The sequence below is a fragment of the Carcharhinus amblyrhynchos genome, chromosome 13 (genome assembly GCF_965287045.1).
Source record: "Carcharhinus amblyrhynchos chromosome 13, sCarAmb.v2.hapA, whole genome shotgun sequence".
Classification (NCBI taxonomy): domain Eukaryota; kingdom Metazoa; phylum Chordata; class Chondrichthyes; order Carcharhiniformes; family Carcharhinidae; genus Carcharhinus; species Carcharhinus amblyrhynchos.
This window is the reverse complement of record NC_137336.1, coordinates 35,634,423-35,653,424: the sequence shown is the minus strand read 5'-3', so window position 1 is coordinate 35,653,424 and position 19,002 is coordinate 35,634,423. Positions and strand designations below refer to the sequence as shown.

Below are 19,002 nucleotides of genomic sequence, written 5' to 3'. Positions count from 1 at the left end.
GGGCTGCGTATGACAGGTATGAAGGAGATGTCTGGGTGGATAAATAAATGTAAAAGATTCCTTTCAGGTAGGACTTCCTCCTGTGGCGCATTTCAGAGCAGCTTCGAAGCATGTAATTTGGGGCGGTGGGGAAGATGCGCTATTATGGAATAGCTTTTGATGATCGATATGGAAAAATGAGCCTTCAGGTTTGGATCTGTGTATGTGTGGACAGCACAAGTGCTGCTCATGTGAGAAGCAATGGGCTCTGAAGAAGGGCAATGACAAAATGGTGAAAGTTTTTTTTAAAAAAAGACTGATTAAGATGCCCAAGAGAAAGACAGTAAGTGAGATGATGATGAAGTGGACAGGTAGAAGTCCCAGCTGTGTAAATGAATCTTTGTCCCACACACAAGGCCTGCCCCCCCCCCCCCCCCCCCCGTATCCGGGTCCTTTTCCGAGGAGACATCGCCAACCTAACCTGATCCGAGCCCCCGCCAGCCCTTGTGATTGACAGCGGCGGTGGCCAATCAGCGCCCGGTCTCGGCGCCGTGACGCCGAACTCCGGCACGTCGGCCTCGCTCGCCTACCAATCGGCATCGAGCGGTTGGGGTGGGGCGGGGCGGCCGGGGCCGGATGTGCACCTATCAAGTTAGTCGGAGCAAGCGCACAGAAGTTAATGGTTCGGGTGGACTAATATTGGCGGGGCCTAGTCTGTCTGGTGAGGCGCGGTGGCTTTCGCTGTTCGTCGCCCCGAGTCAAACTTCGCATCGCGCGGGTTGGGTTGGGGGTGGGGGAAAGAGAGAAGAGAAGAGAGGAGATAGGGGGGAAGGGGAAAAAAAAATCCGAAACGACGCCGAAAACCCCGCACGGCTTCTTATAAAGTCAGACTCGGAGGCGCCCACGACACGGTAAGGATAGAGGGCCAAGAATATGCAGAATGAAGTGATAGCGGAGAACCGAGCGCTGGACACGATGACAGACGGCTTCGAAGACGAGATAGACTCCGTGACCGCCGCCGTCAGCACTAAAGTTCGTATTTTGGAGCCGACACCCGGGGATCGCCTGGATTTCAAGCTGGCTGTGCTCTCCGGCAGCGAAGAGGATGAGGTTTCTGAGGTAAAGTGACCCTCACTACACCATCGTCACTCGCGGAGCCCTTTTTTTTAAAGCAATCATTTTTATAAGCTGTTAATACGCGGGGAGGGGGGGGGATTCATTCCTCTTCGTTCCCCTCCCCCTCCCGACCAACCACCCCGCAATCACCTTTCCTCCATCGAATAGGTGGGCCCGTCAGCTGTGGTGGTGGTGCGCGCACAGATCCGGGTCTGAATGCGTACTACGAGGCCGAGGCTCGGGCGGCTGAAACGGTAGGCCGGAGATTTCGAGTTTGGGGGGGGGGGGTGGGAACAGAGGAGAGAAGAGAAAGAGGAGCCGGAGGGCAGAGTGCGCTTGCGCGGCGGCTGCCTGGCATGCTGGGAAGTGTAGTTTTGACTGTTGGTTCGGCAGTTTGAAAGGAATCGGTGGGGAAGGGGGCCCGGACTACAACTCCCAGCCAGCCGCGCGGCTCCCCTCCTCCCCGCTGCCTCGGGTTTTTTTTGGAATCCAGAAACTAGTTCTGGCCTGAATTGTCCTGAAGCCATTAGCCCCCCCCCCCCCCCCCCCCCCAGCCACTGTGTACATATGTGGATTAATACAGGTTGAACCGTACAGGGCCGCCGTGCCAAACGTTTCCCACAGTGTGTTAAACGCATCGAATAAGCAAGCTGCGATCAGCCGCATGATATGTTAACTCAGTATTTTTTTCTCAGCCCCATTTTCTGTAAATGTTTTTCTTGCGCACATCTGGCTACAAACGAAGTTGGAACGTGCCATGTTGTTCCCATTTGCCCTCAGAACCGCCTAACAACATAAAGGGAAATGGGCATAGTAGGCCTCGAGCTCCTAAAGGCTGTTTTCCCCCTCATTCGCACAAATCTAGTCTTTCGGGCCTTGTCACATGATGTAACCTCCGAGACGAAATATGGTTCTAGTTTGTGTCTCTCTCATAGTTCCAGCTTGATTTTGATGTTATTACCAGATCAGCCTGACAAGCCAGGTTTCACTGGGGAGGCGCATTTGGAGTGTTTGTCTGTGGCAAGTGGAATGTCTCTTCCATCTGATGGCACAGATAAAGCCAGTTCTATTTTTTCAGGTTTCTCAGCCTATTTTTTGGTTTGGACCAGGAAATTTTTAACGGTGTTTTAGATTTTGGTGCAAGTATGATATTGTAAGGCAGCACAGTGCTGTTTTTAGTCTGCAAGCGCGCACATTCATTTGCAGAGATGATCAAATTATTTCAATTTTCAGAATGGATGTGTGAAAATTATAGCACAAAGAAATGTCACAGTTTGTCTTTAAGTTAAACTCTGGAAGTTATATTTTTACAGTTGACAGATTCAGGTGCTATAACCTAAAGATGACAAAAGTTAAAACTAACTTTTGGTTGGTGACAACTTATCAACAGTTACAGAAGTATTGTGACATTGAAAATGAGGAGTTACTAGGTGCAGAGGCTAAAGGACAAATTATGCCTTAAAGTACACAGGGACAAAATTAAATTAGCTGGCCTGTTCATATGTCCTTGACTGAATTATGCTGAAATTGGGTTGCAGGAAAGGGGCGGGGGGGGGGGGGGGGGTCACAAAATTGGTTATTGTACATTCACATAAAATTGTATATAGTAGTTAGATGACTATGCGATAAGTTATGTAGAAAATGATTTGTTACTAGGAATTACTTGAAAATTTGATCAGTTTTGCTGCCAGCACAATTTGGATTACTCTTATTAATGTGATTATCGTAATCAGATAAACAATTTATTTTCATTTTTTTTAACAAATCCTGTTTGTATTATGAAGGTACCAACTAGTTGAATTTCCTTAATGACCAATAGCTCTCTTGTTTCCTGTTGATGTGATTTCTTTTTTATTGAGCTGAATAATGTTGGCACATAATTGAGCCATGTCACACCAAGGCATGATTGGCCCTTTCGCTTTGCACTTAGTGATTCCTCATTCCCAATGTCACAATACTTCTGTAACTGTTGATAAGTTTATTCACTTCCTCACTTTCACCTCATAGTTTTACTTAAGACAGAAAAACATTCAGATGTTCTCACCCTGCTTTGATATGAAATTGCCTTATATTGACTCCATCAAGACCAGGTTGTGTACCTGCTGCACAGCCACTTTAGCTATCACTAGATGAACACATCATGTAATTTTCATTTTTTTCTGCCAAAGTCTGTCAACTCATTTCTCCTGCCACCACACCGTTTAACAATAACTGCAAGGAGCTAATGGACTCTTTGGTGTGAAAATTGAGAGAATTTGTTCAGCTGTTTCGTTTACTACTACACCCTCCTCACCAAGTCAAACTTTTTTCCTCGACCTGAATTTGTGCATTGATCCAATCCCACTGAACTAATGTTTTATTGTCATATACTGTCTCTGTCCCTTTTCAAAATAGCTTTACATCATCTGTTTATAAAAGAAAACATTTGCCCTTGTAAACTACTTCCCCTCTGACTACTTTTCCTCTCTGAAGCTCTTGAATGTGTTGTTATCCAAATTACATAACCATGTTACCTACATTGCTAGGTTAGAACCTCATCACTCAGGTTTCTGTCCCTGGGCAGCATTAAACAGTTCTAACCAAAGTCAAAATGATACGTTGCAGTTCCATTGAATGTTATCCTGCTTCAGTTTTATTTTACAATCTTTGGTATGGTTGGTCATGCCATTCTGCTTCACATATCTTTCCTTATTCAGCTCAGTGGAACTATATTAATTGGCTACACTCAGCTATCCAATCATAGCTAGAAAGGCTCTAGAAATGATCCTGTTCTTTCTGGAACTCCCAATGATCTGTCCTTGACTCCTTCTTTCCTCAGTAATATTCTGCTTCTTCGTTACTGTTTGGAAAGAGTTAGCTCAAGGTGGCACTGCTACCTCACCATGTCAGGGTCCTGGCTTCGATTCTGGCCTTGGGTGATTATGGAGTTTGCATGTTTTCTCCATGTCTGTGTGAGTGTTCTGGTTACCTCCAGAATGTGCAGATTACGTGGATTGGCCATGCTAATTTGCCCCTTAGTGTCCGAGGATGTGCAGGTTAGGCGAATTAGCCATGGTAAATGTGTGGGCTTATGGGGATAGGGTGGAGGAGGCTGAGCCTGTGTGTGAAGCTCTTTTGTGGAGTTGGTGCAGATTTGGTGGATAGAATGTCCTCCTTTTGCACAGCACAGGATTCTGTGTTTTTATATGCAGACTTTAAATCTACTGGATCACTTCTCTTGACCCTTCCACTGTTTCTATGTTGAGAATTGTCCACCAGTTTTTAATTTTCTGCAATTTACTTTAATTAAATGTTGGGAAGACCTAAACCATTACCTTTGCATCCTTGGTAATAATTCTGCAATATCCCACCCCTTCCCTAACTTCCTGACTAGGATATTTACATCCTTAGTGTCCTATTTGGCCCTGAGCTGAGTTTTAAACTCTATTATCCTCTCCATCATACACTGTCTCTCTCTTGACCTGCATGATATAATCTGTGTGTCTCTGTCAGAACATTCTACTGCTGAAGACCTTGTCTAAACTGTTGTCACTTCCAGACTTGACTGTCTAGTTCTGTGTTGACCTTCCTCCCATTGTCCGTGATGTGTAATCTTCAGCTCCTTGATGCTGCACCAACTACCATTTGCCCTTCTTGACCTCTCCTTGCTGATCTATGTTGGCTTCTAGACTCCAATGTGTTAGAGAATAGGAATTTTATATTTTAAATCTCTGCATGGTGTTACACACACACATGCGTGCACACTTGCCCTCACTTAATTAGCAGTGTGGACAAAATATGCTTTAGTACACAAATTATTTTCATAAGTGCCTCCACATCTTTCTTCTGTAAGATCTACCTTTTTTGCAAAAGCTGTTGACTCTGTTACTTAATATCTCCTTTTCCCCAGTGTCCATTTTCTTTGTTTAATCCTGCTGTGAAGTGCCTTGGGATTCTTTGCTTGCTTTAAATTTGCAATATGATTGAGTTATTTGTATAAGTGCACTTTCCAGCAGAGGAACACGATAGCTGTCAGCAGCAGATATGTTGACCAGTTGATGCTCTGATAAGATCAGACTGAATAAATCTGGAACCATCTGGACTTTTGTCTTGGTATCAATGACCCTTTAAGTTATTTGGAGAAATCTACATTTTTTTTTCCCCCTGCTATTTGTAAATCTCCATTCCACCTAGTATTTGGTGGCAGTTTTGGTGGCGTGATAGCACTCAGAATTCTAGCCCTGTTGCTGTGCAGATGAGTGTTCTGTTCAGTCCTATGGCGACTGCTCCTGGTCTTCAAAATATTTGTGGTGTTAATAATAGAGCAGGTTTTTAAGTGACTGGCAAGGGAATTTTTATATTCTGTGCAATCATTGATCTTTCAGCTAGCCTAGTACTTGAAGCTTGGCTAGAATAGTACAGCACTTCATTGAAATTACACCATTTGGGCTATTTTGAGAGTTTTTGGTACACTGTAGATATGAGATATTTTGGGGCAAAATTGCAATATTCAGTATTGACACATGGTTTCATTACCACTGCTTTCACCAAGACAACTGATTGTTGACTTGAAACTTGGTCACCCCTGTCCTTTACTTGCCTGTGCTGTATAATCCCAGGCTTTTTTCCCCTGTACTGGCTCTCTGTTTGAATTCAAAATCTTGCCTACAAATTGACAACTTCATCTGCGTTATCTGTTTCATTCCATATTCCGGTCTGAACTCTGATTTTGCAAATCTGTATCACCATATATCATCCTTCACTCAATCATTGGTGACAGACCTTACAGCTAATATGTTCTGAACTCCTGAGTCCATTTCCTGGATCCATGTCTTATCATGTTCTTAATCTTGATTGCTGTCCATTCCTACTTTCTATTCTTGTAGTTCCAAGAATCTTCATTCAGATCTGGCCTTTTGCGCTCCATCATTGTCCATGCTTGCAACTAATTAAGCCATGCACTCTTGAATTCTCTCCCTAGAGCACTCTTTTTCTCTCCGCTTCCAGCTTCTTTTAAAGGCTCTTGTTAAAATACCTCTGATTAACAGTGGCACAGTGGTTAGCACTGCTGCATCACAGTGCCAGGGACATGGGTTCAATTTCAGCCTTGGGTCACTGTGTAATTTGCACACTCTCCCTGTATCTGTGGAATTCCTCCAGTTTCCTGCCACGGGGTAAATATGTGGGGTTACAGGGATAGGGCTTGAGCGGGATTGTTGTCAGAGCATGCTTGATGGGCTGAATAGCTCCCTATTGCACTGTAGGGAGTTTGATTCTCAGCTTTGAATCACCCATTCTTTGACTGGGTGTCCCTTTTTGTTTTTCTCCGATGTGAAATATATTTACATTGGGTGCTATACTAGTGCAGTTGTTTCTGGCACAGCACTTAGGGGCACATCTATGTTAAAAGAGCTTATGCTTGTGACTGGGACCCATTCAAGCCTTAACCTGAAGACAGCTTCATTGGTGTAATCTGCATTATTTGCTTGAAAGTCATCTCTTCCTTTAAAGATGACATGTCTTCTTTAAAAAATGTTTTGGAGTTATTGGTGTTGGACTGGGGTGGACAAGATGAGAGGTCCCACGACACCAGGTTATAGTCCAACAGGTATATTTGAAATCTCAAGCTTTCAAAGTGATGCTCCTTTGCTAGGTGAAGTAGAGCAAGGTGTGTAGTTGTGCTGGGCAATTTCTATATGGTTCTGTCTCCCAATGATGTAATTCGATGTCATTTGTTCAGGGAAAACTCTGGTTCTTTCTCTTGATGTAATAGAATGCCATCTATCCTAGTTTGTCAATCAGTCATTTAGTTTTGTTTTTGTTAGCATTAAATTACAAAGAGTCAGGATAGATAAAATGAGTGGGTGAAACAGTGGCAGAAGGATACCATTTATGCCAAAAAAGAATTGACAAGTAGTCTAAAGAGGGTTAAGAATCCATGTGTACACATAACTAAAATCTAGTAGTCAGATCCAAAAAGTAATCTACAAGCTAATGGAATGTCAGCTCAAGCTTACAAGGCTCTGATTAGATCATGTTTGGAGTATTGTGTGCAATTCTGGGCACTGCACCATAGGAAGAATATATTGGGCTTGGACAGAGTTCTGTGTAGATTCACCAGAAATTTACTTGGGCTCCAAGGGATAAATGATACATAAACTGAAATTGAATCTCTTTGGCTAGAGGTGGTAATGGGGTGATTGGCAGCACAGTGGTTAGCACTGCTGCCTCAAAACACCAGCTTCCCAGGTTGGTTCACTGTCTGTGCAGAGCTTGCATATTCTCCCCATGTTTCCTTGGGTTTCCTCCGGGTGCTCCAGTTTCCTCCCTCAGTCCAAAGATATGCAGGTTAGGTGGACTGGCAATGCTAAATTGTGCCTTACTATCAGGGGGACTCACCAGGGTAAATGAATGGGGTTGCGGGGGGGTAGGGCCTGAGTGGGTTGTGGTTGGTGCAAACTTGATGGGCCGAACGGCCACCTTCTGCATTGTAGGATTCTACGATTTGAAGGTTGGATAGGCTTAGGTTATTTTCTTTGAAGCAGAGGAGGCTGAAGGGGGACCTGATTGAGGGATATGGATAGAAAATAGTTGTTCTGATTAATTGAAGGATCAATAATGAGTGGGCATAATTTTAAGGTGAGTGACGAGGGATTCAGAGGCGATTTGAGAAAATTTCATATCACCTTGAAGGTGGTGGGAGTCTGGAATGCACCGACTAGGAGGGTGGTAGTAGAGGTGGGAAACCTCAATCTTTAAAAAGTACAATGATGAGCACTTGAAATGTCGTAATATTCAGGTGCTGGCGAGTGGGATTTGTGTAGTTTTGTCAGTGTGGACTTGATGGGCTGAAGACCTCTTCTGTATTATGTGACTCCATGATTATGAAGGGGTGATTTGATTGAGGTGTTTAGGGTTTTGAAAGGAATTGGTAACTTACGTGAAAATAAACATTTGCTGATGGGGGATTCGAGAATAAGGGGTTTTGACCATAAAATCTGAGCCAGGTCAAGCAGGAGATAAATTAGGGAACGCTCCTCCACATGGTGTGGCATTGGGCTTCATTTATACGGAGAAGCAAATGTTAGCCCGGTTAATTTTAAATCTGAAATTGGTAGGTTTTTGCCCATGTGGGACTGAAGAAACATGGAGCCCAGGCAGGTGAATGGAGTTAAGATAGATAAATCAACTGTGATTTCGTTGAATGGCAAACATATTTCTTTTACATAGTGAATAAAAATGTAGCACTAATCCATTGAGACTAAGTTCCTACTTTGATTTTTGGTGCTACTTTAGTTACTATGCAGGGAGAAATGTTTTGATTATACCTCTAAGCTTGAGGTGTAAAATTAGTCAAGAATTTTAGTAAAAATTAAATAAAAGTAGCTCCTGTTGGAAAGCGAATATCCAACTGAAAAGCAGATTGACCTTGGCTTTGAAATAGCTTGCCAATACTCTTTTTTTGTATTCAAAATGTAAGTATTGGTTGAGAGACTTGTGGGGAAATACCCTAGCAGGAGTTGACCAGCTTGATGAGGGGAGACAAATACAAAGTTATCTGAAGTATGAGCAGGAGATTTTTCTGATGGGATGGATACTTGATCAAAATCTTACGTACACATTTAATTTCACAATCAATCATATTAAAGGTCATTTAGTTTCCTTCAGATAATGCTGAAATCTACTGCTTTCTTCTTTATACCTGCTCTGCTACACAAATACTGGGACTGAGCAGAGGATGAACTGCTATGATTTCCCTGGCTGGCCTATTTGAACATAATGTACTTCGTTCACCTTAGAGCAAACTTGTGCAGGCCTGATACGTAAATACACTGTTGCAGTCAATCGTGCAACCACCCTGACGTTCCTGGTTTAAACTTCAGTTTTTTCTCCTAATTATCTACATCTGTCATAGTGCTGGGAATTTGCAATTGACCAGCCCACTAGGCAACATAAGGTGTGTGTGTGTGGGGTTTGCTGCTGGGACAATCAAGGCATCCTACTCTTGACTTATAAAATTATTCCAATAATTATTGCTTTAGGGAGAAATTCAGTGGTAGAGAAACAGTCTTGGTTCCTTTTCCTGTCCATTGCCTGTGACCCAAGTTAAACTATCTCAATTTAATCCACCCACATGGAGCTTAATTTCAATGTTAAATAGTCATTGTGAGCCTATGTCTGAATATATCTCCTTTGTTTAGACAGCCCAACAGGACTGCTTTGAGGGAAGTCCAAATACAAATGTTGGACAAGACTCTGACATGTTTGATGTTGTATTTATATTACAGCTCTAAGTTCAGTGGTGCTTCATTTTAAGTGAGGTATCCTCAGAGTATCATTTGGTTTTTCATACAGCATTGATGGAGGCAGTACCAGTGTGAATATACTGAAATAGGCTACCATTTTGCTGGCTGCAGGTGGAATGAGTTCTCCATTTAGTGGCCAGAACATTTGAAGTCACAGTTGTGATTTTTAAACTGTGATTCATGGCACAAAACTGTTAGTAGAACGCATGATTCTGCTTATAAACCATCTGCAGCATGTGGGAGTTTATGGAGGGTATTGTGATTTTGAGCAACCATGTCTGAAGTATGTTCCTTGCAGCTTTATAAGACCCTAGTCAGACCCCACTTGGAGTACTGTGTGCAGTTCTGGTAGCCTCATTACAAGAAAGACGTGGAAGCTATTGGAAGGTTGCAGAGGAGATTTACAAGGATGTTGCCTGGTTTGGGTGGCATGCCTTGAGGATAAGTTGAGGGAACTTTTCTCCCCGGAGAAACGAAGGATGAGAGGTGACCTGATAGAGGTTTATAAGATGTTGAGAGGTATAGATTGGGTGGATTCTTGGAGGTTATTTCCCAGGGCTGAAATGGTTGCTACGAGAGGACACAGGTTTAAGGTGCTGGGGAGCAGGTACAGAGGAGATGTTTTTCACTCAGAGGGTGGTGGGTGAGTGAAATCGGCTGCCATCGGTGGTGGTGGAGGCAGATTTGTTGGGGTCTTTTAAGAGACTTCTGGATGAGTACATGGGATTTAATAGGATTGAGGGTTATAGGTAGGCCTAGTAGGTAAGGATATGATCAGTGCAACTTGTGGGCCGAAGGGCCTATTTGTGCTGTAGTTTTTCTGTGTTCTATGTTCCTGTGTTTCAAAATGTCAGTCCCCACTTTGAGCAGGAATCCAAGGTTCAGACATTGCAGGCATCTGGAAGTGAGTTATCTATACACTTTGCTTGAAGATGGACTTACTCCCCTTAAGCTGGCAAGTGGTATGGATCTGGTTTGCAGTCATGGACAGGATGATGTGACAGTGAGTCAGTTAGGTAAGAGGGCCATAATGCAGAGCTGGAGAAGCCTTAGCTTATCGAGCCGTTGCCCTGGTTTGGCCCTCTCTCTGGGAGAGGTCAAGTTTTGTGGGGTAACTAAGCTATCTGACTGTGATAGAGGAGGCTGTCAACTTGTTGGGGGTTCCAAAGGAATGTCGTTGTACTGATTACAATATGGATCAGGTACTAATCTGCACAGTGTTGAAACAATCAGTGCTGAATATGTGCATCTGAGTGGTATGAGAGATCAGGGTTTTGGTACTGGCACTAGTACAGAGGAAAGAGGGAGCTGTCCTGTTATGACAGATTCTGCTTAAACTGTAGTGACTAGTGTCCTGGCAAGTCGATTAACTAAGGTTGTAGATAGGCCTTTCAACAAAAGATATCTGGCTAGTGCTGGGGAGAGGTGGGGGTGGTATTCAGGTAAGGGGAGATTTATAAATCTACTGTGAAAAAGCAAGACCTCAGAGCAGGACAGCGGCATGAGTAAAGATAAGTGGATGTTAACAGGAAGGGACAGAGTTTAATTAATAGTACATCAGGGACTAAGGTCAAATCTGCAAAAAAAATGGAATCCAACGTGCTTTATCTAGATGCATGAATTATTTCTAATATTGATGAATGAAAGTCGCAAAAAGAGATGGATAGGTGTGACCCAGTGGCTGTTAGAGACTGGGTTGCAAAATGACCAAGTTGGGACCTAAATATTCCAGAGTATTTGACACTTTGCATGTCGTTTCAAAGGAGTGGTGTGGGAAGCCCTGACGAAGGATAAATAGGGATGAAGATTGTAGCTTGGAAATCCAGGAAGTAGAATCAATATGGGTGCAGATAGAAAATTATATGGTTCAGAAAGAGTAGTATGCAGGCCTTCTGAAAGTAACCATACTGTCGGACAAATTATCAACGAAGAAATGAGAGGAGCTTGTGCAATATTTCATATTTTGCAATAAATATGCATTTTATTTATTAAGAATTCCATCTGAAAAATTATTCCTGAGTCATTAAGGAAGTTATTGATATTGCTAGATTAGAAGTTTGTAATGTTGCCCAGGAGAAGTGAGCCTGATGATTGGGAGTGTTATGGACACGAGCAGAGGTGAGATTTGTTAGAGGGAGAAAATAGAATGAGTAAACTAGCAAGAAATATAAAAAAATTATAAAAAGGAAGCAAAAGTGAGTGTCGACCTCCTCGGGGCTGACACAGGAAAGAATATAAAGGGGAATAAGTAAACAAACATGAAGTGAATATTTTGTATTTATCTTTAAAATAGAAGTCAAAAACCATAGAAGTATTGCAAACCAAGAGGGGAACTTAAAACAATATTATTAAAGAAAAATACTGGAGATATGGGACCAAAAGTTAACAAAAGCCTTGGACCTGATAATCTACATTTGAAGAGTCTGGAAGAGGTGGCTATAAAGTGGATCCACTGGTTGTGAACTTCCAAAATTCCTGATGTTTTGGAACTGTATCAATGGATTGGAAGCTCGCAAATGTAACACTGCTATTTGATGAGGAAGGGGAAGAGTAAACAAGGAATTAGAGGCTTTACATCAGTTATTAGGAAGGTATTGGAATCCTAAATTGTGGTAGGTGGGTTTTAGAAAATCAGACGATTTATTAGTGTCAGTGTGACTTTATGAAACAAATTGAGTTTGACAAATGTTAGTATTTTAGAATGTAATTGGCAAGGCAGATGTTTGGAAGTCTGGATTTTTAAAAGACATTTAATAAGGTGCCATATGAAAGGCATGGTAAGAGCTCATGAGTTTAGGGATACTATATTAACCCAGGCTAAAGGACAGGAAACAGTAGAAATAAGCGAGTCAATTTCAGGTAGAACAGGCTGTTATTATTAGGTGCCACAAGGATCAGTGCAGGGGCCCCAATTTTCAAACTATAACAATCTGTCATTGATATCCTATTTACATAAATTGGACAAGCAGCAAATCAAATCCATTGAGAAAAAGTTAGCTTAGTATGGTGTACTTTTATTTATGGCTGAAGTGATCAAACTGCGAGTCAGTTTCTTTCACAGGGGTCACATGAAGTGATTATTGGAAGTCTTTGTAGTTTGTATTTGGCTCTTGTTGCCTAGCCACTGATTGTCATGATGACACCCACTGACCCACAGTTGATGACATAATTCCCCAATGTCAGCTAGTGCTTCGCAGGTGCAATAATCAATGTTTAGGGCTTTGATGTCACATTTGCAAGTATCCTTGAAGGGAACTGGTGTTCTGACTCTGGGTACCTTATCCTAGGATTTTCTGGCATGTGTCATTCACCTTCAATACTACAAACCTTCCTGAGCCAGCAGAACTGCCTCTGCTTGATGAATGGGAGATTTGCCTTTGAAAAGACTACCACATTCATGATCATTGAGTTGTCCAAAATGTGCAAACAGATGAAAGCTGTGCACTTCCTTTCTTGATAGCTGCAAGTTGTTGATGTTTCACAGCCATAAAAGTTGCAGAGAACACAGGCCTCAAACTAACATCTTTGGTTGTGTGTCAGGTTGATTTTCACCATGCACCTCATGAGTTGATCAAAGATGGTGGCTATTTTCTCAATGATGATGTATTAAGTTGTAATCAAGATAGCAAAGTAGCAGAATTTGCAATCCTTTTCCAATTATGTTATTTAGAGTGAGCAAAAATGGAGCTATGGAACCCTGACCCATGACCATGGGTTTCTAGATGCTGGTAGTAAGGAAGAGGCTTAGATTGTCTTTATGATGTAGATAATCGTAAAATTTGATTGTACAAAGTTAAGTAGGGCAGTAAGCTTGAGGAGAATAAAAAGAGCAAGATTTCAATTGTGTAAATAAATGAGCTCTAAGTTGGTGTGTTGGCCCATCTGCTTTTGTGGGGAAAACGTAGTTTATTGGGATAATGGCTGGTTTAAGAACTAGGTTGTCCTAGGATGTGATTTCTTGCAAAGCACCTTGCTCCCAGTGACTTGATCATGTGATCAAATTGCCTGGCATATAAGCAACAGAATAACAATGTCAACTATAGGTAAGTAGATTGTGATGTGATTCTGTTCTCAAACAGTTGAGTTTTAAGTTTTAGGACAAGCTGGCTGCAGAAGAAAACATCTCTTTCGAATAAAGGTCGGTTGAAATTGTGTTGGTTAGAACTGTTTAAGTGAAGAACACTTAACAGTGAGCTGAATTTCTGGGAGAGCCAAGCTGAGAAAAACGCAAAAATCCAGAATTAAAGAATATTAAATGAGAGTTAAGATCCAAGATGTCAATGCTTAAGATGGTAGAGATGCATGTGTTGAATGGGGAATTGATAACGGTAGATTGGTGGGAAAATATTTGCAGGGACAGCCTTGGTAAGCCTTGGGTGCAGCACAAAATGTGATTTCAGACATTCAGTTTAAGTATCAATGTTCATTGTACTTCTAATATAGTTGGCATGTGTTTATTGAGTTTGTGTAGTAAAATTCTTTTGATTTAAATTGTGAACTTTGTGGCTTCGTTCTTCTAGTACCTTCTAAATACTGAGGTTTTCAGATTCTGAAAATAACTAAACTTGTTATTGCTCTCTACTGAGATCGTAACTGCCTGGGCTGGAGAGATTTAATTATGAAGAGATATTTGATAGACTATGGTTGTTTTCCTTGGTGCAGAGAGATTGAGGTGGGACATGATTGCGAAGTGTAAGATTATGAAAGGCATAGAGTAGACAGGAAGAAACTTTTCCCATGGTTGGAGTAATCAGTGACTAGGTGGCATAGATTTCAGCTGAGGGGCAGGAGGTTTAGAGGGGAATTTAAAGGAAATCTTCTCCACTCATAATGGCCATGTGGCCTTTATTGCAATGGGTCTGATCACAAAAGTAAGGAAATCTTGCTGCACTTGTTCAGAACTTTGGTGAGACCACATAGGAAATAATGTGAACTGTTTTGATCTAAGGATATACTTGCTTGGAGGAAGTACAATGAAGATTGACTAGATTAATGCCTGGGATGAGAGAATGAGGAGAAATTATTTTACTCAATTTCCATTGAATCACTATAGTGCAGAAGGAGGCAATTTAGTCCATTGGGTCTGCGCTGCACCTCTGGCGGAGTGTCCTACCATGTCCCCTCATGGGCTCCTGACCCAAAGCCCTACTGCTATTTTATAGTCGTTTGCCTGGTATTGCTTACAGTTGCCAGGAGTAGGCACTAATTGTTGCCAACCTTCAGTTATGTGCAAAAATATATTTCTGGCAAGTGTGGATGCTATGAGTTAAGAATTAGGATCAACTCTTTTAACCTCATGATCAAGTAGTTAGTACCTACATCCATTTATGGGGAATGATTTGGATTAGGTTCTGCATAGTTTCAGACACTGTCAGAAGTGTGAAATTTCACCTTGAAAGGTGTGGGGAAAAGTGGGGGGTGAGCACATTGCTATGAATAAAATGCTATGGTTCCCATTTCCTATCACTGCTCTTGCTACTAGGAGGCATGCTTTTATAACTTAGATTTGGGTATACAAGGGACAGTTTCAAAATTTGCAGAGCTCGAGACTTGGAAGTGTTGTGAATTGTGAGGAGGATAGTGATAGACTTTGAGGGCATAGACTGGAATGGGAAGGCCCAAGACTGATTACATTTAATGCAGTGAAATATGAAATTTTTTGATGAAAAAGTGGGTGGAAGAACTGAGACCTTGGTGTATGCTCAAATTGTTGATGGTGGCAGGGGCAGTTGAGAAAGCAGAAGTATATGGCTTGCTGCCTGGGCTTTATAAAGAGGCATAGAGCACAAAAGCAAATAAGATGTGGTGCACCTCTGTAAACACTGGTCTGAATTGTTGTACCAATTCTGGACACACTTTAGCAAGGATGTAAAGGCATTAGAGAGAGTGCAGAAAAAGATTTGAGAGAATGACCAGAGACTTTTGGAGTGGCACAGTGGTTAGAACTGCTGCGATGCTGGTTTGGACACTGGTTTGATTCCGGCCTTGGGTGACTGCATAGAGGTTGTGCATTCTTCCCATGCATATGTGGATTCCTCCCTGGTTTCCTCCCACAGACCAAAGATGTGCAAGTTAGGTAAATTGGCTATGGTAAATGCACAGAGTTTCAAGCGTGTGTTTGGGGGAGGGAGCTTCTTGATTTAATGCCAGATCTGTTTATACTTCCCAAAAACAATTTGACTTCCTTATTCTTAAGGTGGGATTGAGACTTCAAATCCATATTTCATCACTTCAGTTTGGTACCATTATCGAAGTAGGGATATCACAGGTCAGTGATTCTAAACTTCAGTGGTAAGCAAACTATTAGAAAAAAGAGGGATAAAATTAATCCCCATTTGGAGGTATACATTAATCAAAGATAGTCAGCATGGCTTTGTTAAAGGGAGATCATGTCTCTCAAATTTGATTGAATTTTTCAAGCTGAATATGTGTGTAGATGAGGGTAGTGCAGTAATGTAGCCTACATGGACTTGAAAGTAAGGCTTTCGTCAAGGTCCCAAATGGGAGGTTGATGAGGAAGGTAAGAGCCCATGAATCCAATGCAATTTGGCAAACTGGATCCAAAATTTCTTTAGTGGCAGAGACAGAAGGGGATGGTTGAAAGTCGTTTTGTGACTGGAAGCATGTGAGCAGTGGTGTTCTGCAGGGATCAGTGCTGAGTCCCTTGTTTGTAGATTACATTAGTGATCTGGATGTGAATGTAAGAGGTATGATAAGTAAATTTGCAGATGACACAAACATTGGTGTGGTAAATAGTGAAGAACAAAGCCTTAGATTACAGGATGATATAAATGGGCTGGATAGATGGACAGAACAGTCGCAAATAGAATTTAATGCTGAAAAGTTAGAGGTAATGCATTTTGGGAGGACTAATAACAAGGGAATATACAATGAACAGTTGGACTTTAGGAAGTTCAGAGGATCAGTGGGACCTTGGTTTGTGGACCATAGAGATCTGAAGTCAAGAGGAGAGGTAGGTAAGGTGATTAAGAAAGCATATGGGATATTACCTTTATTAATCGAGGCATTGAAAACGAGCAGGGAGATTATGTTGGAGCTATATAAAAATTGTTGGTTAGGCCACAGTTGGAATACTGTGTGCAATTCTGGTCACCAGACTATGAGAAGGAAAGTGCACTAGAGAAAGTGGTGAGGAGATTTGCTGGAGTGTTATGGCTATCAAGAGACTAGATAGGCTGGAGTTTTCCTTTGAGAGAAAGCTGAGGGAGGACCTGATTGAGGTGAACATAACAGGGGCATAGGGTGGATAGAAAGGAACTTTTCCTCTCAGTAAAAGAGTCAATAACCAGTCGGCACAGATTTGAGTTACGGGGCAGGGGGTTTGTCGGAGTTGGGAAAACTTTTTCACCCAGAAGGTGATGGGAATCTGGAACTCAGTGCCTGAAAGGGTGGTAGAAGCTGAAACTCTCTGAATTTATGAGCATATGAAATGCCATCAAAGCTACAGGCCAAATGCTGAAAAATGGAATTCGAATAGATATGCATTTGATGGCTAGCGTGGACACAGTGGGCTGAAGGGTTTTTTCCATGCTATAAAACTCTGCTGACTCATAGCATAACTGAGTCATGAGAACAGATCAAGATGTAACACTTAAACTAAATTAATGCAAAATTAACATTTAAATACTTGGTACTGTGAATTCCCAAGTGCCTCCATTGTAATACTGGTATAATTGTATTTGATTCTTGGGGGGCCTTGCGTTCAAACATTTTCATATTCAACTAGTACATGCGACATTGTGTTAAATGCATGTGGTCCAGGGTGTTTTCAAAAGAAAGGACAGAAATTAAATGCATGCACACGTTAACCAGTGAACAGCTGTGAAGATTTGAAACATCGGTGCAATTGTGAAAGAGGAAATTCTTTGGAAGCTTGTGGATAATATTGACTAGTAAAATTACAATATGGTAACTGCTAAATTTTATTTTCACTCTGTTACTACCATAGTGCATATAAGATGGCCTTTTCTTTCAGTCACTTCCATTTCTCTCTCGTGGTTGGGTAAAGTACAAAGCTCAGTAGCTTGTTTAAATACATGAATGACTCAGACTAAATTGAGTCCATAATGGTATAATGAGTATAAATATGATGGAATACAGGATATTTATTTAGAAAAACTTATTTTACTAAGTTTTTCTTCGAGAAACATTGACGACTTATAGATAGTTTGATAGATGCAGGCTGTCCTTTGGTACATTGTCCAAATGGGTTTTTTGGAGTATAAACCTGGGCAATGAGCCCTCTGGATCATGAAGACAGTGGCGGGGGGGGGGGGGGGGTGATATTCTTGCCATGTGCATGTTTTGTCTGTTGTCATTGCATAGCTGACAATAACAAAATTCTAGTGTGCCTTTAATTGAATAAGATATCCTAACACCCTTCATAGGGTTGTTGTAAAATTTGACATCAAGCCACATTCAAAAATGTTCGAGCTGATGATTGGCCAGTTTTAAGGTGCGCCTTTAAGGGGGAAAGAAAGATGGAGAGGTTCAGGGAGGGAATTCCACAAATTAGGGCCTTGACAGGAGTGTGAATGTAATTCATTTTCCCTCATAAACTGGTGTCTCTCCAAAGTAACTACTGTAATGAATGTTTCCATCTTGGGTAGGCATTGATGATGCATAGATTGGAGCTAGATTCTCAAGTTTTGAATTTTCTTAGTCTTTGCAACTTTATGCATTACAGATTGAGGGCATAAAACTTGCGTACTTTTGAGGTTTTGCTGATTGCAAACAATAACTCCTGAAGGATTTGTCAGATTTTATATTTCAATAGTGTTTCTTATTTGGACAAAGCTCTGATATAGAGTAAATAAATACTATCATATTTATAAAATGTTTGCTGCTGGGAACAATGTGATTTGAAGATTTGTTCCCTATAGGACCATTTTGTGATGTTGCTCTAGGTGCTTCAGTGTGAACAGTGAGAACTGATGAGACCCAAGCCTTAATCTGAAAACTTTGGAGAATTGTGCTACTGGCTGGAGAGTACTCAGTCAATAGGATACTTTTCAATACTATTACCAAAGCACAGATCAGGTCAGTAAATGTGAGCCCTACTTTTTACAGTGGAGATACTGGATATCTAAAATAGTGTGAAACATCATTTAACAATTGCATGCATTTCCTTTGGTTGTTCCTCAGTATGAAGCATTGCAAAAGGAGTGTAAAATAAGAACATGCATTAATAGGGTGTTTTTAAAAAATTCTCATGATGTCTTAAACTGTATGAATAGCAGGAGAGGTGATGGATGAGTGGTATTAGGGCAGTACAGTGGTTAGCACTGCTGCCTCTCAGCGCCAGAGACCCACGTTTGATTCCCAGCTCGGGTTGCTGTCTATGTGGAGTTTGCCCATTCTCCCTGTGGCCTGCATGGGCTTCCTCCAAGTGCTCCATTTTCCCCCCTCAGTCCAAAGATGTGCGAGTTAGGTGCATTGGCATGCTAAATTCTCCCTGTGTACCTGAACAGGCACTGGAGTATCGTGACTAGAGGATTTTCACATAACTTCATTGCATGTAAATGTAAGCCTACTTGTGACTAATAAATAAACTTACCTTAAATTATCACTAGCCTATTAATCTAGAAATTCAGCTAATGTT

General features: G+C 41.6%; 1 protein-coding gene across 12 annotated transcripts in view; it reads left to right on the top strand.

Moving 5' to 3' along the window:
- Nucleotides 1-648: 648 nt before the first annotated feature.
- The window catches only part of ankhd1 (ankyrin repeat and KH domain containing 1), a 167,367-nt gene continuing 149,013 nt past the window's right edge, over nt 649-19,002 (top strand). For 6 of the 12 annotated variants that reach the window (XM_080201536.1, XM_080201535.1, XM_080201529.1 and 3 more), the window contains exon 1: nt 649-1,098. In XM_080201536.1, the coding sequence (XP_080057662.1) occupies nt 913-1,098 (186 nt within the window). In that variant the 5' untranslated portion in view covers nt 649-912. The remainder of the gene's footprint in view (nt 1,099-19,002) is intronic. The other 6 variants (XM_080201526.1, XM_080201531.1, XM_080201525.1 and 3 more) reach the window with 2 other exon arrangements.